General features: G+C 41.5%; 2 protein-coding genes and 1 pseudogene across 2 annotated transcripts in view; all 3 read right to left on the minus strand.

Moving 5' to 3' along the window:
• The window catches only part of LOC143701488 (Ig kappa-b4 chain C region), a gene marked incomplete at its 5' end in the record, with an annotated part of 74,072 nt that overhangs the window by 11,216 nt on the left and 38,504 nt on the right, over positions 1 to 24,352 (minus strand). The window lies entirely within an intron of this gene.
• LOC143701763 (zinc finger CCHC domain-containing protein 12-like) lies at positions 9,063 to 15,198 on the minus strand. Its single transcript, XM_077195335.1, has 2 exons — positions 14,943 to 15,198; positions 9,063 to 14,467 (listed from the first exon to the last, which is right to left on the minus strand). The coding sequence occupies exon 2, from the start codon at positions 12,954 to 12,956 to the stop codon at positions 11,853 to 11,855; it is 1,104 nt and encodes a 367-aa protein (XP_077051450.1). The 5' UTR covers positions 12,957 to 14,467; positions 14,943 to 15,198; the 3' UTR covers positions 9,063 to 11,852.
• LOC143701764 (gamma-crystallin M2-like) lies at positions 19,219 to 19,937 on the minus strand (annotated as a pseudogene).

Below are 24,352 nucleotides of genomic sequence, written 5' to 3' on the forward strand. Positions count from 1 at the left end.
ATAGGGGCATTGCCACCGACCACAGTGAAGCGAATTCCCCTGAAGCTGGGAGGAGACCGTGTGAACTGAATCGCATAACCGAGCCTGATAGTTCGGGCGACCCAGCGGGACAGGCTGGGAAGCTCTAACCAAGCTGCCAGAAACTGAACCAGAGGGGCTCATGCGAACCACAGGCGTCCCCCTGGAGGGGCAGCGAAGCGGAGTGACCGGCCCAAGCGAGGGTGGCATAGCGGGCCGAGGCGGGGGCGCGGTCAAGCTCCGCGTTCTGACAGAGGAGACCAGGGAAGGACCAGCGTTCCACGGGGGTCTGCTCTGCCAGGGGTCTGGCGATAGAGGGGGACGAGAGTGGTGAGGTCCGGGGACGGCGCAAACTGCGGTCCGAGAACTCTGTGACAGAGAGGGATGAGAGCTGCGAGGCTCGGGGGCATCGCGCACTGTCAACCGGCTCTGTGTGCTCAGTGATAGGTGTATCGGTTCTTTCTTTAACCATGATAGGGTACTGCCCACCCGTGGGTGAGCAGCGGGAGAACAAAAGATTCTCCCCCGGCCCTCCGCCGGGGGAAGGAGGGGGCCTGCAACCACCTCCTGGGGAAAAACCGACACCATCACTGAGCAGCCCGTTTCAGGAGCGCCACTTAGCCTGGCGTTTAGCGGGGCGCGGGGCTGGAGAGGGCTGTGGCGCCTTCCTGCGGCCTCCTCCGCGACCGCTCCGCCGAAGAGGCCGGCCTGGGATATGGGGGCGTCGAGCAGACGAGTGCGCTCAGCGTCCCGCATATCGGCCAGGTTCAGCCACAGGTGACGCTCCTGGACCACAGAGGTGGCCATCACCTGACCCAGGGAGCGTGCGGCCACTTTCGTCGCTCGGAGAGCAAGGTCAGTGGCGGCACGCAGCTCATCGAAGAGCCCTGGGTCAGTCCCCGCCTCGTGCATATCTCTGAGCAGCTGGGCCTGGTAGACCTGCAAGGTGCTCATCGCATGCAGAGCGGCGGCCGCCTGTCCTGCAGCTCTGTGAGATCTCGCCACGAGGGTCGACGAAAATCGGAAAAGCGGAGAAAGCTGACGAACGTACACGGGAGGTCAAGGGAGCCTTCCATGACTTCGCCAGTTCCTCATTCACTTCCGGGAAGAATGGTATTGGGGTTGGCTGTGGCCGTGAAGCGGCAGCCGCACCCAAAAACCAGTCATCCAACCGCGAGCGCTCAGGGCAGGGCGGAGGGTTCCACTCAAGCCCGATGCTCGCGGCGGCCCGGGAGAGCATGGCCGTCATCCCGGGATCTGATACGGGCAACGCTGGTACTCCAGAAGTAGGCAACGCAGCCGCATCGTCACTTCCCGATGACTCCTGCCCGCCTTGTGATGCCGCGATGGACATCGAGTCCTCCTCTGGAGCGCCGAATGAAACACGCGGGGCATCAGAAGATGGACCCGGTAGAATCACCGCAGCGCTCGCGGGTTGCAACACTGTAGAAGGGGGGCGTGGTCCTAGAACGCATCGTCGGATTGTCCCACACCGTCACCCTCAAGTCACCCTGTCCACCAGCCGAAGTACCACCTCTCGTGGAGGGTGTAGATCGGGGTGTGGATGAGGGGACTCTCTCTCGAATGAGATCATTGAGTCTCGACCTCAGTGTTGCGATGGCCATGTTCGCACAGAAGGAACATGAGTCATCCACAAGCGCTGCTTTAGCGTGCTCTAAGCCCAGACACGCAAAGCAGCGATTGTGCCCATCAAAGGAAGACAGGAATCGACCGCACCCAGAAGAACACGGGCGAGACATCTTTAAAAAGACGTGCCACAGGCAGCTCTTTTAGAGAGGAAAAACTCAGCGATGCTGAGGCGACCAGGGAGAAGCACACAGACCGGCAGATCACTGCTCAGATCGCAGGCAAGGTGAAACTCGCTGGGTACCGCCGTCACACCAACACCGGAGAGTTCGCTCGTCTCGAAGAAGATGATGTCACAGAAAACTCAGGATTTGGCTTGTGGAGTGAAGAGAAGCTCTTGGCTCCGAAGAAAAAACATATCTGCATGTTGCTGGCGTCCTCCTTTTATACCCACGTGGTGGAGCGGAGATACGCTATGCAAATTACGCAGACCCGTGGCATTTCATCGCCATTGGCTCGTTTTGTAATACACAAAGATGATTGGCTTTCTAGGTGAAACCCCCATTCGTCGTCATCCGACGTAACTCGGAGTGACTACGAAAGGGAACAAAGTTATCTCTATGCTATTCAGATTCACACTTCATTGGTGTTTATTCATCTTTTTATTTTATTCTGCACTTACTTTCAATTTTGTTTGGTTTGGTTCCTCCACCAAAAATCCTCCACAATATTTCATTCTCATTCACTGCAAAAACCTCCAGAATATTCTGAGAGTTTTAATCAGACCATGATGTTGAACTCATAATTAAATAATTACAATGCCCATAATCATATGAGAGATATTTCAGTTCAGAAAGGGTTTTTCCACTGTAATGTTATTTTGCATTGGCAGCTCATGCTTCAGTGCTCTGGGAGTGTTTATAGTCCTGTAAACGATTTTAACTTACAAGATCTGTCCAGAGAAGTCAATGTGATATACAGTGCTTAGCATGAGTGAATACACCCATGCTAAAGCTGACTAAAAAGAGGAATAAAGAAATCATCTTTTAGAAAATTGATCTTAATGCCTTAATTAAAAAATGAGGAAAAATCCAACCTTTAAGGACACCAATTTTCTTTGTGAATGAATAATGTATCGTAAATAAATACAGGTGGCATAATATAGTACACCCCTATGTTGAATCCCCATAGAGGCAGTCAGATTTTTATTTTTAAAGGCCAGTTATTTCATGTCTCCAGGATACTATGCATCCTGATAAAGTTTCCTTGGCCTTGCGAATTCAAATAGCCCCACATCATCATATACCCTTCACCATAGAGATTGGGGTACTTTCCATAAGATCATCTCTCAATGCAAATCAAACCAGCTATTAGGCTAACCGAAATAAAACCATGCCAATCTCTAGGTATGGTGAAAGGTATGAGATGATGTGGGGCTATTTTAATTCCAAAGGCCAAGGGAAGCCCTGTACATGGACGTTTTTATGTCATTTTCAAATTTCTCTGCACAGTCCATCATCAGTGAAAAAAGTTAAAATTTGAACATGATATATAAAATATTTGTGGGGTATTTTGAGTTAAACCTTCACATACACACTCTGGGGACATCAGAGATTTATTTTACATCCTGTGAAAAGGGCATTATAACTTGTCAGCAAATGAGATCATTCAGACTTTTTAAGATGTTCAAGAAAAAAAGAAAAGATCTGGCTCTATTTACCAACTGCAATATGTTTCTTGACAGTAAGTTTCTTGTTCTCAGAAAGGACATTTACATTAAAAGAGACTTTGCATATAAACTGCATACTTCAGGTCTTTATAGATATGTGAGTTTATGATTTTTTGACTGACAGCTCTTCTTCATGGTAAAAGATCCAAAAACAAACATGACTTCAATAGCCATCATAATTTGGACACTCACAACCTGCACATGGAGTAAGTATATAGAAATTAATATAATTAGATTTAGGCCTAAAGCTCAGATCAAGTGTAACCCGTGTCATGGCAAGTGTGTTACCCTCACTCTCCTCAGTAAAAGACACAGAGGGAAGTGAAAGAAGACACTGCTTCAATCTATGGACCAGCGATCAGAAGACCAGAATTCGCTCAAGAGACTGTGTTAGCAGCAAAGAAGCACAGGGACACACTGTTTGAGTTAGAAAAACAGGTACGATATATTTAAAAGGAATAACAAGCAATTAAGACAAAAAAAAGAAAATGTTCAAAAAGACAATAAAATTAAATTATTACCACATCACATAAAAGAAAATAAACCAGAAATAAATAAACTCTTATTTGAATCCTAATTGTAACCTTTTATTCTTTCTTTTTATCTACTATAATTTATACTTTCTATTTAGTTTTAAATCTAATTTCACCTAATTAGCTTTTATTTTGGTATAAGTAAGATATAAGGTTTCTTTAGTTATTTGAATTATTCCTAATTTGACTTATTTATATTAAGAATACTTTTCTCCTCTGGTCTGATTTAAATGTAACTTTTCAATTTCAACCTTTCAAATTACCTTTCAGTTCACTCTTATTACCCAAAAATAGAAATTATGAACACTTAATAGACAAATCAAAAGAAATAAATCACAATAGAATTGAAACAAAATAACAATAAAGAAAATAAATCACCGTCCAATTATCTCAGTGTTCACAGAAATCTCAATGTGATATGAGATTTTATCTCAGTTCTCAGCTCCAGTTCAATGTTCCTTCACGAGATCCTTCTTCCGCAACTCAAGTTAACTCACAGTTCAATAGCAACAGGAAGAGAAAACCTGTACTCAATCCTACCACAATATTCACAGTTCGATTCGCAGTTCGATCCTTATTTGGGCATGGCTCGCCAGTTCCTGCTTGCAACAACTCTCGAACTTTCGCTGTGAAGCAGGGACATCTCACGTGCAGCTTTCTCGATTCTCGTTCAGCATCCAAACTCAGCAAATAGAAAATATCAGACAAAACCAAAAGAAAATCCAGAAAGGATATAAAAAGAAATGGAAAGCCCAAGGGGGGGGGGGGAAGAAAAAAAACCCAACCTTGAAAAAACAAGGCCAAAAGTACAATTAGGCACTTTTCTCAAAAATACACATATTACCACACTTAATATCAATATATTCAACTATTAACATTTCAAACTTCACTTTTCATATAATGTTAACACATTAACTTCTCATTTATATTCAAAAAACAGGATTTCAAATGACGCGCTAGGCCACATCTGCTCAATTTTCACGTGCGTCACACTCATCCGTTAGCTCAAACTCAGTTATTCGACGAAAACTACAAATTTACATTTCACAAATCATCAAAAATAACTTCTCCCTTTATAATATCACTTATTTAACACATTTATGAAGAAATCTTCTATTATTTTTCTCTTTTTTTACAGAAGGTTGACTCTTACATAAATTTAGCTAAATATAACACACATATTTGGCATTTGAACACATTTTATCGGATATTTATACATAAGAACCTTGGTAATAACAATAAAACGAAAACTTCACTTACCAAGAGTACTTCTAATATCAATTAGAAAAAGTTCGCGGCAGCTCTCTCAGCTTTAGGCCCGTACTTCAATGCACGTACAAAAGCTAGTTTCACTTTTACTCAAAATCAATCAATCACAGCATCAAGTTCTGTTTCTATTTCTCAAAATCTTTGTTCTATATCTCTAAATCTCTCTAAACAAACTACTAGCTCGCTCAGTCTAATTCTTTCTCTTCTCAGATCGCGCTCAGTGCTTCTTTCTCGGTGCTTCTCTCGGAAAAAAAATGATCATTGCATCATCTCTCGACTCCGATGACTCCACCCACTAAGGCGGCCAACTCTGATTCGTCTATTAGGACCAATCATTGTCTCATTTAATCAAATCACTCTTCTCTAATTTATGTATTCTTGTTTTCTCTTTTCTTTACAGATATTTAATAAAATAACTGTTTATTCACATAAGTGTCAGTTTCTTTCTTTTCTATTTCAAAAAATAAAACATCTTTAGTAACCTGGGTTACACCCTCCCCTCTTGAATACATGCACGTCCCGCTGCATCTACACATTTTTGGGATTGAATCAAAACCACAGGTACATCAACAGAAGAAGCGTTTACTTCCTCTAAGGCAGTACTGAATGCCACACTTAGACCTTGCAACAGAGATTGAATCACTACGGTAAGTGGGTTCCCTAACTGGGGATATTCAAGCCTTTTTGCAGGTTTTCGCTCTCTCTGCGAACGTCTGGGAATAGTTCCCTCTTCAAACTCTGTGTCGTTCTCTCGTTCACTTTGATCAAGTTCAACATCTCCAGCTTCAATCAAAACTGGACTCTCTTCATTTCTGTTCTCACCTTCACAACCAATTTCTGTTTCAGCTCCCTGGGAAGGAAACTCAGAACAGGGATCAATTTCTGGATCTTCTCTCACTGGAATCTCTAAATCAACACGAACAGGTTCTATCTCAACAGAAGGAGCTTCTGCTTCTCCAGATTCAGGTAAGTTCTCTCTCACAGGTTCATCCACAGTTAAGTCAACAGGGACGTTACAAGGATTTCGACAAGGCAAGTGCTCGGGGCTCACCAAAACTCGGGTTTCAAAATCAATTGTATCCCTAAATGCAGGATTAATGAATCGATCAGTGTCAGACTCATATTCACATTCAGATTCTGGCTCTTGTGAATCATTATCATCTGCACAGGCTCTAGTTCTGGGCCTGCGACCCCTTTGCTTAGGCTGTTTCTCATGTTGACTCGGCTGCAAAAATCCACAAGGTAACAACAAGTCACGATGTAATGTCCTGAGGGGACCACTCTGCCCAACTGGTCGGACAGTGTACACCGGTAAATCTCCCGCTCTCCTAACTACTTCTTGAACTCCTTGCTCCCACTTGTCTGCGAGCTTGTGCTTTCCTCGCAGCCTAACATTGCGCACAAGAACTCTGTCACCCTCTTCCAAGGTTGAATCAACCACACGTTTATCAAACCTTCCCTTGTTGCGCTTTGCTATCTTAGCAGAATTCTTCTTAGCTATTTCATAGCTCTCTCGCAACCGTTCTTTCAAATCTTTAACGTACTGAGAGTGAGATTTAGCTGGAGATTCTGCTGGCAATCCAAAAGCTAAATCTACAGGCAAACGAGGAAGACGTCCAAACATAAGCTCGTAAGGAGCATACCCTGTTGTATCATTACGCGTACAATTGTATGCATGTACCAAGGGCTTTACAAACTCCTTCCACCTAGACTTCTTCTCATTCTCTAGCGTTACCAACATTTGGAGAAGCGTCCGGTTAAAACGCTCTACCGGGTTACCCCTGGGGTGATAAGGCGTAGTACGAATCTTGTGAATACCCGCTACATGACAACTCTTTTATTGTACGGGATTCAAAATCGGGTCCTTGGTCACTATGTAGCTTTTCGGGAAACCCATAATGTACCAGGAAATTTTCCCACAGACACTTCGCAACTGTACGAGCCGTTAGATTCTGGGTCGGTACTGCTACGGCGTATTTCGTGAAATGATCCGTAATAACCAATATGTTACTGGTATTACTGCGGTCTGGCTCTAATGACAAGAAGTCCATACAGACCAATTCCAAGGGTCTACTGGTTTGAATGTTAACCAGGGGAGCGGCTCTGTCTGGAGGTCTTTTTCTACGCACGCAACGTTCACACGTCTTGATCTTCTCCACGGCTTGGGACATTCTTGGCCAAAAGAATCTGGACCTCACTAAGTCTAAAGTCCTCTCAATACCTAAGTGCCCCATATCATCGTGAAGACTACGCAACACCATGTCTCTTAGTCCAACTGGCAACACTAACTGATAGTGAGAGACTCCGTTCTCTTGCTTCTTCCTATACAACACTCCGTTCTTCAACTCAAATCGACTCCATTCTCTCAACCACAATGCTAAATCAGATGGCTGACCCCTCAGAGTACCTGGCTTAGTTCCATTTCTCATCCACTCAACTATCACCTTGAGCTCTGGATCCTTCTCTTGCCATTCTGCCAATGCTGCCTCCGAGAGATTGGGAAGAACAGGCAACTAGGGCTGCAACTAACGATTATTTTGATAATCGATTAATCGGACGATTATTTTTTCGATTAATCGATTAATCGGATAGAAATTAAATTAGATTTTTTATTTTTATTATAACTAAATAAAACCGTAAATCAGGGTATTTATGTGTAAAAGTGTACTTTAAAAAGTGCAAAAGCCACACATTGAGTTTTACTAATATCAATATTTGCATTGTTTTTAATGATAATTGCTGATGGCAAGTTGACAAACATGATTATTGTTATAAATGATATCCAACATATTATGTTTTAACAAAATTTTTGTTAAAACAAATTTACACAGACATGTTGTTCAGATGTGAATATCTGAACTAAAAACAAACTAAAAACATCTAAAATATATAATTCATTTAATTTGTATTTAAAATTAATTATATATAAGGAATATAAGGATAAAGAATATAATATATATTATATATATAATATATAAAAGAATATAATATAAGGATAAATTGATTAAATAAATATAGAAAGACTGAAAACAATTGTGTGAACGTAGAGCCGCAGTAGATCGCGTTTGAAAAACAATTAAAACTTAGTAGACAAATGCTATAAAAAGAGAACGGAATGGAGGTAACGTTACCCAGCAAGCTAACAGGCTTGAGTAAAGGACAGGAGAAATTATGCATTAGTGCACAAGCATTCGCTGAAAACCACTGAGTACAGTGACTAAAAAACAATATTTTACTGCTGCTGTTATTAACTGCCTTTGTATTTAATGCTTCACTTTGTAAACACCGTTTTAATTTAACCTATTTCTGCGGTAGCGCTATTTTAATCCATCACTTACGTTGGGAGCGAACTGATTGCACAACCTGATGCTCGAGTCAAAATACAGACATCCCGGAAGTCCCGGGAGTCTCCCGCATATTGATTGCGGCTCCCTGATGCCCGCGAATTAGTTCAAACTCGCGAAATCTAGAGCGCGCAAGCAAGAGCGCGCATGCGAGACATAAGAGACTGCTCCAAACCGTGTAGCGCGCGCGCTCGGCAGAGCGCCTGAGGGAGAGAGACCTTGCGTGTGTGTGCGTACCAGTAAACGCTCCTCGTGACGTAAGCAGACCAACTAATCGATAATGACATTCGTTGACAACGATTTTCATAATCGATTATAATCGATTTTATCGATTAGTTGTTGCAGCCCTACAGGCAACCCATGCTCAGTCTCATGTTGCAACTCCTTCGGCAAAGCATTAACACAATGAGCGAGAGACTCAACTAATGTAATAGAAGGGTGTGTCAAACGGAGACTTTCAGGTGAACTAATCACCTGATGCCTTTCACATATAGCTTTCACTACATCAGCCATGAGAACATCAGACTTGTTTTCAGGATCTGCAAGGTGATGAAGTGTAAACTTCTCAATTCTTTCTCGTTCTTTCTGAGAGACCAAATCATCTAAAGGCTCACCATGTGGACGCCGGGAAAGACCGTCCGCATCCTGATTCTGGCTCCCAGCCCTATATTGGAGCTTGAAAGTGTAGGTCGACAAACTAGACAGCCAACGGTAGCTGGTAGCATCAAGTTTCGCAGATGTTAAAACGTACGTCAAAGGATTACTGTCTGTTACAACAGTGAAGTCTGTACCATACAAATAATCACTAAACTGAGCTGTGACAGCCCACTTCAATGCAAGAAATTCCAACTTATGGGCCGGATATTTAGCCTCACTTTTTGTCAATCCCCTACTGGCGAACGCTATCACTCGCATCTGCCCGTCCTGCTCCTGGTACAATGCCGCACCCAGCCCCGTAGTACTAGCATCAGTGTGAAGCGTATACGGAAGTCTGGGGTCAGCAAAGCCCAGGACAGGAGCAGAGGTCAACTTTGAAATAACATCATCAAACGCATTCTGACATGCATCCGTCCATCGATCACCAAACTGCTCTTTCGTGTTAAAATACTCGCCCCCCTCTCGTTTCCCACTGCGGCCCCTAAGAAGTGGAGGGTACCCCTCAGTGAGTCCCGTAAGAGGTTTGACTATTTTCGAGTAGTCACTCACGAACCTCCTATAGTACCCTGCGAAGCCTAAGAAAGCTCTTAACTCTTTCAAGTTGGTAGGTCTCGGCCAAGTCTTTAAAGCTTCGACCTTAACTGGGTCGGTCTTTACTCCGTCCTTTGAAACAACATGCCCCAAATACTTGACTGATGTCTGAAAGAAGCGGCATTTTTCAGGCGCTAGCTTTAACCCGTACTCCTTAAGCCGGTTTAGGACCTGTACCAACCGCGACTCTTGTTCTTCTAAAGTCTTTGAAAAGACAATCAAGTCATCAATGAAAACTAAGACCTGCTTCCTATGGAGATCACCCATACACCGCTCCATTAACCTCTGGAATGTACTAGGCGCATTTGTGATTCCCTGAGGCATCCTATTGAATTCCCAGAAGCCTAGGGGACATACGAAAGCAGTCTTACACTTATCAGCTTCATCCATTTCGATCTGGTAGAATCCAGACTTCAGATCAAGTACCGAGAACCATTTGGAACCAGTAAGCACAGAAAAGACCTCCTCTAGATTAGGTAGCGCGTAAGCATCCTTAATCGTTTGAGAGTTCAACTTCCGAAAGTCGATGCAGAGCCGAACCGAACCATCTTTCTTCCGGACCACCACTATGGGCGAAGAAAAGGAAGACTCGGACTCGCGAATGACTCCGGCAGAAATCAATTCCTGAAGATGCTTTCGAACGGCATCGATGTCTTGAGGGTGAATTGGACGCGCCCTATGCTTAAAGGTTGTCTCATCTGTCAATCTAATCTGGTGCTTCACTTGACTTGTACAACCGAAGTCAAGATCATGCAAAGAGAAAACTTCAGGCATGGAATTTAGCCGGTTCGAAATTCGCTCTTTCCAATGTGAAGGCAAAGGAGAATCTCCAAAGTCAAAGGTAAGGTTGGCAGAGGTAGGTGCTGATGACTCTACTCCGCAATAACTCTTGGTGCTCTCTATCACTTTCTCTACAGCGTGGATCTCTGCAAGTATAGCTTTAGGAGGAATCGTTATATCAGTCCGAGTGTCATTCTTAAGCAGAACTGACAGCTGGGAGGATCGGATGGCAAAGTGTGTACACAACTCGCCACCGAAAGACCGCTGAACGCTGGGGTTGAAGGCGGTTCAAGAGCTATCAATTTCTCTAAGCAAGGTTCCCGAAGCTGAACATAACCATTCAAGACTACTGTGTTCCCGGCAGGCACAACCTCGGGTATACTTCCCATCAACTTCACATGTCCTAACGGTTCACTGCCAGCTTGTCTCCATCTCGCTTCAAGAACTCTAAGCACTGCTTGATACCCGTGAAAGTCTGAACAAGGATTGTTCTGTTTCTCGTTGATACAGTGACCATAAAGCACATCCAATGAGTTGGTACCTACTAGAACTTGCGACGGACTCTTGAGATCCGGAACTACCAAAGCTAAGGTAGGGATTTCAACTTCTGCACCCACAAACTCTTTCGGAAACTTCAAGACCAACTCTATGTACCCTAGATATGGAACTGCTTGTCCATTGGCCCCTTCTACCTCTAGTAGGTTTCCCAATGACTTCAACGAATGATCAGACAGATGCGACTTGTAAAACGACTGAGGAATGGTAGTAACCTGAGATCCTGTGTCTAGGAGACAACTAACTTCTTTACCCCCAATAACAATCTGCGCTGTGCACTTTACTCCTACTAACCCCTCTGGCAGGTTCTTTAATGGTGATCTATTCTGGTTACTCGTGACGGCCGCTTGTCTATAACACTTAGGGCGGTTCAAATTACACCTCGTCTCTGTATGCCCCGCTACAGAGACGTCCCTTGGTTTAAAGACAAGGAAGAATTCCCTTGCAGAGAGTCCCACTGGGCCTGCTGCTCTCTCAACTTACGACGCTTTTCTTCAACTCTCAAGGGGTTTGCTGGATTATCACAGGCAACAGCCAAATGACCATTCTCTCCGCATCGGAAGCAATATCCGGGACGAGGCCGATTGGTCATTGGTTGGGCCCTTCTAACATCTCGACCAGTATCTGTCTCTATTAAACTCTGAAGCGGAAAAACTCGAGGACTAGCAGTCACATGGGAGTGATCTCTAAAATTTCTCTGAGCAACATTCTGAGCTTGCAGTTCAGCTACCTGTCGTCGTAGGTTAGCGACTTCTAAGCTATCTGAATCTTCACGTTTTGCTTCTTGAGTCATGGAAACTCGCATAGCGGCTGAGCACGCAACTCTTCCACTACTTTTCTCAAAGCATCAAATTCTGTTTTCTCAGAACATCCGCTCTGGCGTTTCTGATCTGAATTTCCACCTAAAGTAACAAGTTGGGCCTGAGCTTCTGCAAGTTGCTTTCTTAGAGAATCTGTTTCAGAACTACTAGCATTTGGTGCTTCATGAGAATACACTGCCACTTGCTGGGTGGCAGCTCGAGGTTTCGGGTAAACAACAGGAGTTTTTGGCAACCCAAGGTGCTTTTTCATTCTTTCTTCTTTGGAAGTACGTTTACTCTCTTCTGTTCGAATTAACACAACCAACTCAGCGAAAGTGAGTGGCTGGGCTCCGCTTTTCCCTAACTGAAGGCTGTCAATGAGACCATTGTCCCAACATCCCCTCACAAATTGCTTCAAAAGACAACGGTCATGATCTTTCTCCGCGATGCCTCCCCTCTTAATCGTTGAACTCCGAAGAACTTGCAACCGGTGTAAGAAATCTGATGACTTTTCACCTTGGTTCTGCAAGGTGCCCATAAACTTGGCCAACAGTTCGTCACCATCCTCTACAGAACCATACACTGATTCTAGCAATTTAAGGTACACCGCAGGCAAAGCGGGAGGTCGTACATGCTTCACTACGTCTGCGGCAGGGGACAACAAGCTATCTAGGATCCTACGTACTCTTTGCAAATCGGAAATAGCCGGATCACTTAGCAGGAGTTCTACACTTACTCGCCAGGTGTCAAAGTCAGGTTCATTTGGAGGACACGGGCACCTCCCTGAGAAATTCCTAAGACGGACTGACGTTTGCTGTAACATCGTAGCATCAGCCGACTTCACTATGTGCTCTACAACCATCTTCTGAACACCTGGTGGGTCTACAATGTTCATGGGGAAACCAGAACGAGTAGTCACTGTAACACCATCAACGGTGGTTTCTGGAAAGGCCATAGGGCCCGTCTGTCTCTTGATTGGGTTTTTGAATTCTAAATCTCGCATTTCTACTGTTTCTGCTTTCCTAGAATCATCACAGCTCACATTTCGCACTCTCTGGAGTACAGTTGGTAGAGTGAACTTCCTGGAGTTCATTCAACTCCTCCTGAAACACATTTGAAAGAGGTTTCTCACTGGTCGTCTGGTTACGGACACTAGCCAAAGCTCGTACTTGGAACATGACGCTTGGATTCGAAAGACTTCCCAAAGTTATGGGTAACATTGGCGCTAAGTCCAGCATTGCAGAGCTGTGAGCATATTCTACAATGGCATGCTGATGGAACTCAGACGTTTGATCGTCAATTATCAGATTACGTTTAACCGAGCCATACCTTTGCAAGAAAATACTCAGCTCATTATCCGTTTCGGTCAACGTGAGACCTTTGACAAGAAGCGCATTTGCTACGTCCACACTCTCTCTCTCTCAATGATTTCCATCGTCACAATGTAAGATCAACACTCTGAGAAAATTTCGGTTACTAATTAGCTCGTTTCCTACTACTATCCTTGTTGCTAAGCAACAGTCTCCTGGCTGGCTCGCCAACTTTCTGTAACCCGTGTCGTGGCAAGTGTGTTACCCTCACTCTCCTCAGTAAAAGACACAGAGGGAAGTGAAAGAAGACACTGCTTCAATCTATGGACCAGCGATCAGAAGACCAGAATTCGCTCAAGAGACTGTGTTAGCAGCAAAGAAGCACAGGGACACACTGTTTGAGGTAGAAAAACAGGTACGATATATTTAAAAGGAATAACAAGCAATTAAGACAAAAAAAAGAAAATGTTCAAAAAGACAATAAAATTAAATTATTACCACATCACATAAAAGAAAATAAACCAGAAATAAATAAACTCTTATTTGAATCCTAATTGTAACCTTTTATTCTTTCTTTTTATCTACTATAATTTATACTTTCTATTTAGTTTTAAATCTAATTTCACCTAATTAGCTTTTATTTTGGTATAAGTAAGATATAAGGTTTCTTTAGTTATTTGAATTATTCCTAATTTGACTTATTTATATTAAGAATACTTTTCTCCTCTGGTCTGATTTAAATGTAACTTTTCAACTTCAACCTTTCAAATTACCTTTCAGTTCACTCTTATTACCCAAAAATAGAAATTATGAACACTTAATAGACAAATCAAAAGAAATAAATCACAATAGAATTGAAACAAAATAACAATAAAGAAAATAAATCACCGTCCAATTATCTCAGTGTTCACAGAAATCTCAATGTGATATGAGATTTTATCTCAGTTCTCAGCTCCAGTTCAATGTTCCTTCACGAGATCCTTCTTCCGCAACTCAAGTTAACTCACAGTTCAATAGCAAAAGGAAGAGAAAACCTGTACTCAATCCTACCACAATATTCACAGTTCGATTCGCAGTTCGATCCTTATTTGGGCATGGCTCGCCAGTTCCTGCTTGCAACAACTCTCGAACTTTCGCTGTGAAGCAGGGACATCTCACGTGCAGCTTTCTCGATTCTCGTTCAGCATCCAAACTCAGCAAATAGAAAATATCAGACAAAACCAAAAGAAAATCCAGAAAGGATATAAAAAGAAATGGAAAGCCCAAGGGGGGGGGGAAAGAAAAAAAACCCAACCTTGAAAAAACAAGGCCAAAAGTACAATTAGGCACTTTTCTCAAAAATACACATATTACCACACTTAATATCAATATATTCAACTATTAACATTTCAAACTTCACTTTTCATATGATGTTAACACATTAACTTCTCATTTATATTCAAAAAACAGGATTTCAAATGACGCGCTAGGCCACATCTGCTCAATTTTCACGTGCGTCACACTCATCCGTTAGCTCAAACTCAGTTATTCGACGAAAACTACAAATTTACATTTCACAAATCATCAAAAATAACTTCTCCCTTTATAATATCACTTATTTAACACATTTATGAAGAAATCTTCTATTATTTTTCTCTTTTTTTACAGAAGGTTGACTCTTACATAAATTTAGCTAAATATAACACACATATTTGGCATTTGAACACATTTTATCGGATATTTATACATAAGAACCTTGGTAATAACAATAAAACGAAAACTTCACTTACCAAGAGTACTTCTAATATCAATTAGAAAAAGTTCGCGGCAGCTCTCTCAGCTTTAGGCCCGTACTTCAATGCACGTACAAAAGCTAGTTTCACTTTTACTCAAAATCAATCAATCACAGCATCAAGTTCTGTTTCTATTTCTCAAAATCTTTATGTTCTATATCTCTAAATCTCTCTAAACAAACTACTAGCTCGCTCAGTCTAATTCTTTCTCTTCTCAGATCGCGCTCAGTGCTTCTTTCTCGGTGCTTCTCTCGGAAAAAAAATGATCATTGCATCATCTCTCGACTCCGATGACTCCACCCACTAAGGCGGCCAACTCTGATTCGTCTATTAGGACCAATCATTGTCTCATTTAATCAAATCACTCTTCTCTAATTTATGTATTCTTGTTTTCTCTTTTCTTTACAGATATTTAATAAAATAACTGTTTATTCACATAAGTGTCAGTTTCTTTCTTTTCTATTTCAAAAAATAAAACATCTTTAGTAACCTGGGTTACACAAGATTTTGACTTCATTTTATGCAAATATTTAAAAAAAAGTATTAAAAAAAAGGTATTTCATATATTAATGTTTTTAACCTTTGCATGCATATGTTAACGTTAATCTTTAATGGTTTGATTTTCAATTCAAGTTCTTCGTTGTCATTGATTAATTAAAGGGTCATTCCACCGGTGGAGACATGAATATGTATGGAAAGTGGGTCATATATGTAGTAGAATAGTATCATAAATGTCTAATTTGGGACCTTCTTGGCCGATAAAAGGCAGAAAATGCCTTTTAGTGCTTGTGGATGGTAGACAACAATCCCCATAGTGCATTGCAATGCTCAGCTCCGCAGACCACTCCACCTACAGTAGCTAGCTTAACTGCAAGATATTTGTGCAATGAACTTGCCACGTTAGCGTGTTAACAAAATGAAAATAAACGTACTTTACAGAAAGACGACCATTTGACCCTGTAGGCTTTGGCTGACGTTGCCAGTTGACCTTAGGTATTCTAAAGTAGGTCTCCAGGACGCCGCTATCCATATGGGGTGCGAAACTCGGGTGAGCAACAACACACACGTCCGTGTCATCCTCCGATTCCGTAGCACCGCTGGAATTCTCGGCAGCAGCTAGACTCTTGTTCTGTGTCCATTGGCGCACAGTGAGAGCACAGGCACCACCAATCTGCCCCAGCTCGAGCCATTGCGGGCTCCTCGTCCGCGGCAGGCAGATTGTCTGCATCGGCTGTGGTGGCAGCAGCTTCAGCCGCCTCGCTGTCCTCCATAGCCCTCAGCTGCGCGTCGCTATACTGTGGCTCATAAAGGTAGCCACGAACATCCGTTTCTACCATAACTTCGTCAAAATCCAGATCCTCCATAATGCATCCGCCTGTGTATTCAGTACCATCGTCCATATTTTCAAAAAGTTTCTCCCGGTGAAATCAAACGCACTGGCACTGATCTGATAGGTCTGTTAGCGCATTAGGTCCAACCCCCTATGGGCGGGTTTGAAAGGGTGGGAACTAGCGCTTCTAGTCTTCACAGAAATCCCCCCCTTTTACACTTCCCCCTACAATGACGTAAAATGACGATTTTTGCGTCATTGTAGGAGGAAGTGAAAAAGGTAAATGGAGGATTTCTCTCGTCTCAGGGGAAAATGAAAGAGTGTTGCACGACCATTCAATAGTATTAATGGATTTCTAACAATGGAAATCTTAATGCAAATGGGTGGAGTGACCCTTTAACGTTTGATGTGAAAAAAATGGAAAGTAGTGCAACAGCAAGAAATGTGTGCTCAGTCCTGACACATGCCTTATAACTAAGTGTTAGTGTTTTAAATGTGCTCATCAGTTTAATATTATTCTCACTCTTTTCTGTCTCTCTCTCTTCAGGTTCTGTGGGACAAACTCTGACTCAATCTGAAGCTCAAACAGTGCAGCCTGATCAGACCGTCTCTATTCACTGTAATCATAAGCCAGCAGTACACTGTGTTAAACCAAACACCACCCTGTATTGTATGTCCTGGTCAGATTCCTGGAGAAGTTCCTAAACTCCTGATCTATTTCACATCAGAGAGAGCTTCAGGTGTTTCTTCTAGATTCAGCGGCAGTGAAAGTGGAAACCACATGGATTTTACTCTGACTATCAGTGGAGTCCAGCCTGAAGATTCAGGAGTTTATTACTGTCAGAGTGAACATGGTATACCAGGAAACTCGGGGAAGCTAGACTGGGTGTTCACACAGTATAAAAGCATCATACAAAAACCTCCTAGGTTGGGACTTCTGCAAATGTTGATGTTGAAGATCATTATTCACCTCACTGACTTACACATAAACACACAGATACACAGGTTGATGAACTGTTGATATTCATAGTCACACACTCTTCAACATGTTGTAGCAAATTAGCTCAAAATTAATATTAATAATCAATCATAACTTTGGATCAGTTAATATAATTATTTTAATGTAGTAAAATTAATATTACAATCAATCAACCTGTTCGTCTCGTGAACACTCAGTGTTCATTTTTTATTCATTCTATGAAATGTTCATTTCCAGGGAAGGGAAATGTCTTCCTGTACTAATACATATATATCTATATATATAAATCATAATCATAATGCAATAATCTGGAACAACAAACAATATATATATATATATATATATATATATATATATATATATATATATATATATATATAAATATTTTTCAGAAGTAGGGCTGGGAGAAAAAAATGTATTCTCCAATGCATCGTGATTCTCAGACAATTCTGAAAACTTCAGAATGTATTCTTTCTGAACATAGTTTTTTTATACATGCATGATAGAACTTGTGTGCACTAGAGACAACCATATTCTTCTTGCTGCCAATAACACACATACACATAAACACACACACACACACACACACACACACACACACACACACACACACACACACACACACACACACAAGCGTACACACACAAAACCATCAGAACAAGTAGGCAACATAAATTTGCATAAGATTTCAAGGTTGAAGTGAAAAGGAGGGCATTTGTTTCTTTGCGCAGGACATACACTATGAGAAATGTGCACTTTGCTTGACAATGTGCAGTTTTGCTGGTATTTCAGTGTTTTCTCTTTCAAACAGTCTACAAAGGCATAATTTATACAGTTTGAAGAATAAATTTGATACCCAAAACTCACTTACTGACAGGCGTCTGCATTTGAATTTCCACATGCTCTTTGTACATTCGTACATTGTACAGTGTTTGCGGCATGCGGCTATCTATGACTTGGTGTAAGTTGTTGTAAAATGTTAAATGCACTGGCATTTCCAAATGCTTTTATGATGCAAAATGAATGTAAACATTTATGTCTTACATACAGGACAAAACATATCAAAGTGCAATCAACGTGCAATAATACAAAAGAAAAGAGAATTATAATAATATTTTATAATAAATTAAAATAATATATTTGATATTATTTGTCAGTTGTTTTAAAATTCGATTGTGAGATAAGTAACTTTCCTTCCAGGACAAAAAGTTGGAGAGCTACTTGACTAGAATATAGAATATATATTTGCTCTGAAAGGCTTTAAAACACTCCATTTCAAAGTAAACATACAGTACAGCTATGATAATACGATAATTGTAAAAGTATTAACATCATACCTTTATTAAAATATATTTAAGGACCTGGATATAAGATATTTCTTAATCTAGTGAAAATTGTAATAAATACTTTGACACATCAGTGTGCATCAAGTTATTTTATAAACAATTTAAATTTTCTTGTTTCTATATTTTTCCCCATCAGTGATCCCTAAATACTGTCTAGTCCACACTATAAATATTTGCAGATAGATTTGGGAAGATGTGAAGTAAAAATAAAAATAAACATGTAGGCCTACTAAACTGTAAACTTACATGCGGTCACCCAGCTCCCCTGCTGTGAAGTGTCATATGATATTCTTTAATATTGTGCACAACCCAGGCTCATGGGAAATACGTTAGGGAAACGTACCTGGAGGTACGTATTTCAGGTTTTGCAAAAATGTAGGCAGAGTAACGTATTTCCCATGAGCCTGGGTTGATTGTGCAACATACGCACTGAAAACTCAGTTGAGAGAATCAGTCAGAGTATTTTAAAGTTACATGTGAAATTCCTAATTTGTTTTATATTTTTATTGACAAACTTGTGAAGGGTTTTTGTTGAGTACTTAAGAAAATATTAGTGGCATTCATGATTTTCAAGACAATGTTTATTGTTGTAGAGAAATTGTTTCATTAATAGAAACACTAGTACCAGGAATCCATGCTCATGAATCTCATGCTACCCATATTGCTGAAGCTCCTGTACTCTCCAGGCATGAAACAGGACATCTTGCCTCTGTAGTGGGGCTGGTCATACATGAGCCAGTGGCCGTCCATCACATGACAGGACTGACAGTGAGACATGCGGTAACGGTCCATGATGTTGTCACAGTCATCCATCATCTCGTACATCTGACCCATGAAGTTATCCCTTTCGTAGATCCTCATTCTGTAGGAGCCCCTGTGCTGTTGTGGAAGTGAAATCAGTTTAAGTTTATCAGCCAGATTAAAATGTTAACATGTAAACCATGTAAACACAGATGCATCTTTATCTTATATAAGCTTAAACTGAACTCACCATGGGGATCATATGGCAGGACCTGATGCAGTTGCTCATTCCATACATAGACATGTAGTCAGCGTACTCTCCCCTTTTAAAGAAACACTGATTTCCCATAGTTGGGATGATCATGCATCATCCAGCACCCGCTCTCTACTCTGCAAGAGTGACAGCGGTTCATGTAGGAGGAGAAGTCACCACTGTCACCCATACACTCATAAGAGCGACCCTGGAAGTTCCTGTCCTAGTAGAACATGACCTGAAAATTCAAAAGTTAAAGTTTTCAGGTTTTTTTTCTACTTATATTTTCATTTGAATTAAACTTTGAAATTGAAGCTGTAATGAAGTTTACCTTGCCCATCATGGTTTCGCTGGCTGATCCTCAGTAGTTCCACAAAGGAGAAGCTGAAGCTGATTCTGGTTGTTGACTGACTGCTGTCACCTGTGCTTTTATACACGACTAAGACTAAAGACTACACAGCACCTATTGTTAGTCAATTCCTGACTGTGCAAGTTGGCACAGAGGCTGCTAGTAAGCGTGGTATCTAGATCTTAGTCCTTAATAATTTGTCTGAAGTTAATATTTGTCCAAATTAAAGACTAGAGCCTCACGATTGTGGATAAATGTGTTAACATTTTATGTCTTTTATTTGTTTTTCTGCACAGCACTTTGGTCCACTTCAGTTGTTTTAAAATGCTTTATAAATAAAGTTTGATTAATTGATTTATTGATAAATTGAGAATATATTTTTTAAAATTAAAATTTCTTTCCTAGAATAAAAAACTATGAAACGAGTATAAAAAGAGTTTTTATCTTTCAACGTTTTAGTTTTCCATTTTCCCACCATTCACACATAGATTTGGTTTTATTTCGTTTGGTATACATTTTGCAATGGTGTAATTTCTAATTTCCCAAATAAAAACCAATAAAACACTGCTACAAAAGACTATTTCTTGTGAAGCTAAGTCTGGTTTTATGATTGGAAAATGTCTAGGTTACAACTGTAACCATGGTTCCCAGAGAAGGGAACAAGACTCAGTGCAGTGCTCATGAAGTGAGTGCTCAGTGTGTAAGAAGGGCACCTGAAAACACGTCATCAGCTCCAAATTTTCTGAGGGAATACACGCAGGCCTACCCGACTCATGGCAGCGACGTGGCATCTTGTTCCCTTTTCAGGGAACCATGGTTACAGTCGTAACCTAAATGTTCCCTTTATAGGGAACTCAACCCTGTGTCAATACCAACTACGCCATGCTTACCAGGGCCTGCTTGACCTTAAAAGTAATCTAAAACCCTAGGCACCAACAATGCAAGGCTTCAGCCCTGAGCCATTTTTGAGTCAGTCAGCGAGCAGTACATACCATGTACATAATTTCTCCCAGTAATCTAAATGATGTTATGAAAGGCCATGAAGCTTCTATGCCCAATTTGGAGCCACATAAAGCAGATCTACCAGAAATTCATCAGCCCACAACTAACTAATCTGCCATAATTGGGGCAATGGGAAGGAGCATAACCTTACTTAATGCGCTCCGGCCTGCTCATTTCCACAAAAAGTGCCTGGTGGCTCAAGAACACAAACCATGAAATAGGTTCCAAAGTGCAAGCCTTGAAAAATTTTGGGGGAAAAAATGATCTCTGCGCAAACTTCAAAAAGGCAAACCCGTGAGAACGCCGACTGCGTGCACATGTGCATTAGTTTATAGGTATGCGCGTTTGAATGTTTCCAGGCGTGTAGTCCTTCTTTACAAACCAACCCTCAACAAACTACTTGTCTGGCCTTTAAAAATTATAATACAGGATTATTTATCTCTTCCGCATAGCCACACAAACCGGAATTATCCCGAAAACGTTTTATCTGTACAAAGGTAAAGGGGAGAGACTAGTTGACACTACAGAAAGTCCTGGTTGCGTATGCAACCCACCGTTCCCTGAAGGAGGGAATGGAGGGTGTAGTCGATGCCGACTGAAATGGGATCCCGCCAGGGAGCCTATCGTCTTCGAGTATTATTGAACGAGTCAATGCGCATTGGCGTGCGAGATCTGCATCTCACACTCCGCCCCGCGGCATGGGTATAAATACGGAAGTAGATGCACGCACCATTTGTTTTTCGCTGAGGAGCCGAGCGGTGGTCCAGCGGTATTGGCAAGGGGACTACGTCCTCCGTTCCCTCCTTCAGGGAACGGTGGGTTGCATACGCAACCAGGACCTTCCCTTTCGGTAAATAACGTCGGACGCAGTCGACACTGACTGAAATGGGATCCAACCTTTGAAAACGCCACTAACACTGCCACCTTCCAGTGCCTAGAAAAAAGCCTTCTGATCCTCCTGACACTCCTGAATACACATATGAACTGGGCGGGTGACCGGGCAGTACAACATATAGAATGTCACTGAGGTGGCTCCAGCCTAGGAAGGGGGGAGACAACACCGATTTTACAGTGACGGCAGAAGCTCTGCCAAGGGAAAGACACGGGCTCGCCGTAGGGAGCCGTACCATGGAGAATACACATATGGGATCACCGTAGGGATCGCAACATATGGACCCAACCTAGCACAGGTTCCACACTGCTTACAAGTGGTAGGCCAAACACCGGACGTTCCGCCACGTCCGATGTCGGAGGGGTGCGGAGGAACTCAACAGGGTTTGGAAAAAGGGAACTCAACTGGAGTACAATGGCACACGTATCCAGTCCATAGGAGGGGAATGGCGCAGCACGCCGACACTGAACCGGGGCTCACGGTGTTACTGGCTTCTATGAGAAGAGAGCACACGGGAAGCAACCGGTTCGACACGTAGGCTATAGAATCTAGCGAACGTATTAGGTGTCGCCCAGCCCGCAGCTCTACAGACATCTGTCAGCAAGGCACCCTGCGCCAACGCCCAGGAGGCGGCAACACTCCTTGTGGAGTGAGCTCGCAGTACGGGGGGACAGGGTTCACCTTGGGACTCATACGCCAAGATGATGGCATCCACTATCCAGTGGGCCAACCTCTGCTTGGAGACAGCCTTTCCCTTCTGCTGGTCTCCGGAACAGACGAAGAGCTGCTCTGAGGTCCTAAAGATTTTCATTCTGTCCACGTACAGGCGCAGAGCGCGGACGGGACAGAGAAAAGCCAAAAAAGTTAAAAAGCCTTTATTTATTCATGGCTTTAAGCATTTAAAATTGGTGACAGGTACACCTACGCGTTGCGGCTTTACATGCCTTTGTCAGGGTGTGTGTAACAAAAAAAGTCTCTAGTTAATTTTAAGCTGCAATTAATTAGTCAAATTACAATCACCTGGTCGCACTGCAGGCAACCTAAAGAGAGAAAGTTTAAATTGAACAAATTTTCAATTCAGTTTCTTTCCCCAAAAAAAGAAAAAGAAAAAAAGATCTCACACAATATAAAGTTAAATCAAACACATTATAAAAAAAATTATAATAAAAAATAAAAAATATAAATATTAATGAAGAATATAAGTCAGAATACACAAATCAATATTGTATTCAATGAAATAAAGTATTTAAAAACAAATTACACTGGTTGAAATACACAAATCAAATGATGTATACATCAAGTAATGCATAGTATAACTAATTACTAGAAAAAACTAAGCTATATTACAAAAATGGTATGAAATCTAATTATCCGTTTAAGCCTGGAAATGTAGTTGCTTTCAGTGTATAGATCCAAGGCTCTCTTTGTAAAAGCCTGTTAACCCTATCTCCTCCTCTTATTGACTTGGGAACATGTTCAATGCCGATTTTCTTCAGTGTACTTGGGCTACCATGATGTATAATGTATGGCCATAGGATATAGAGGGTTACAGACTCGAATAGCATTTTTATGTTCTAATAATCTGATCTTTAATTATCTAGTCATCCCTATATAAAAGAATCCACATGGACACTCCAACCTATAAACCAGAAATGAAGTATTACAATTAATAAATGATCTTATTTTCAATTCGAAGCCTGAGGTGCATCTCTAAAAATTTTAGTCTTAACCATATTGTCACAGTGATTGCCACACCTGTAATTTCCTGCACTTAAACTTAAACCAGGTATTTGATTTCTTAGAGGAAAGATGGCTTCTCAATAATTTATCTTTAATTGTAGGTGCTTTCCGGAATGCAATAGAAGGAGATTCAGGCATGACTTCCCTGAGATAAGGATCACTCATAAATATTTCCCAATTACTTTTTATAATTTTCTTAATTCTATTTGCCTCTGTACTATACTGTGTCACAAAATAAACTGAATTATCTGAATCTTGTGATTCACGTTTTTGTCGTAATAGCTCATCTCTACTAATGTTTCTTACTTTATTGTATGCATTGTTAATCACGCTATTTTTATATCCTCGTTCCTTAAATCTTTGAGTCATATCTTGTGCCCTGATGTTAAAATCCTCTTCCTTATCGCATATTCTTTTCAACCTCTGGAACTGGCCACAAGGAATATTATCGGTCATCCATAAGTGATGAAAGCTGTCTGCTCTTGATATGGTTTCTGTCAGTTTCTTTCCTAAAAATAGTGGTATGCAACACACATTACTTTCTTTAAAGATTTTTAAGTCCAAAAAATGAATCTGAGTATGTGAAAAATCAAGACTCAACTTCAAATTTGCATTGGTATTGGATCTGCCTCCGAACCTGTCCATATCAATACGATGTCATCTATATATCTACCACACTATATACTTTAAATATGGATTTAGATCAGAAAAAAAACAAATGTCTTTTCCCAAAATCCAGGGGCGTGTCTAGAAGGGGGGCACGGGGTGGCACTGC

This window comes from Siphateles boraxobius, unplaced genomic scaffold (assembly GCF_051911475.1).
Source record: "Siphateles boraxobius isolate OS27281-9 unplaced genomic scaffold, OSU_SipBor_1 33, whole genome shotgun sequence".
Lineage (NCBI taxonomy): Eukaryota > Metazoa > Chordata > Actinopteri > Cypriniformes > Leuciscidae > Siphateles > Siphateles boraxobius.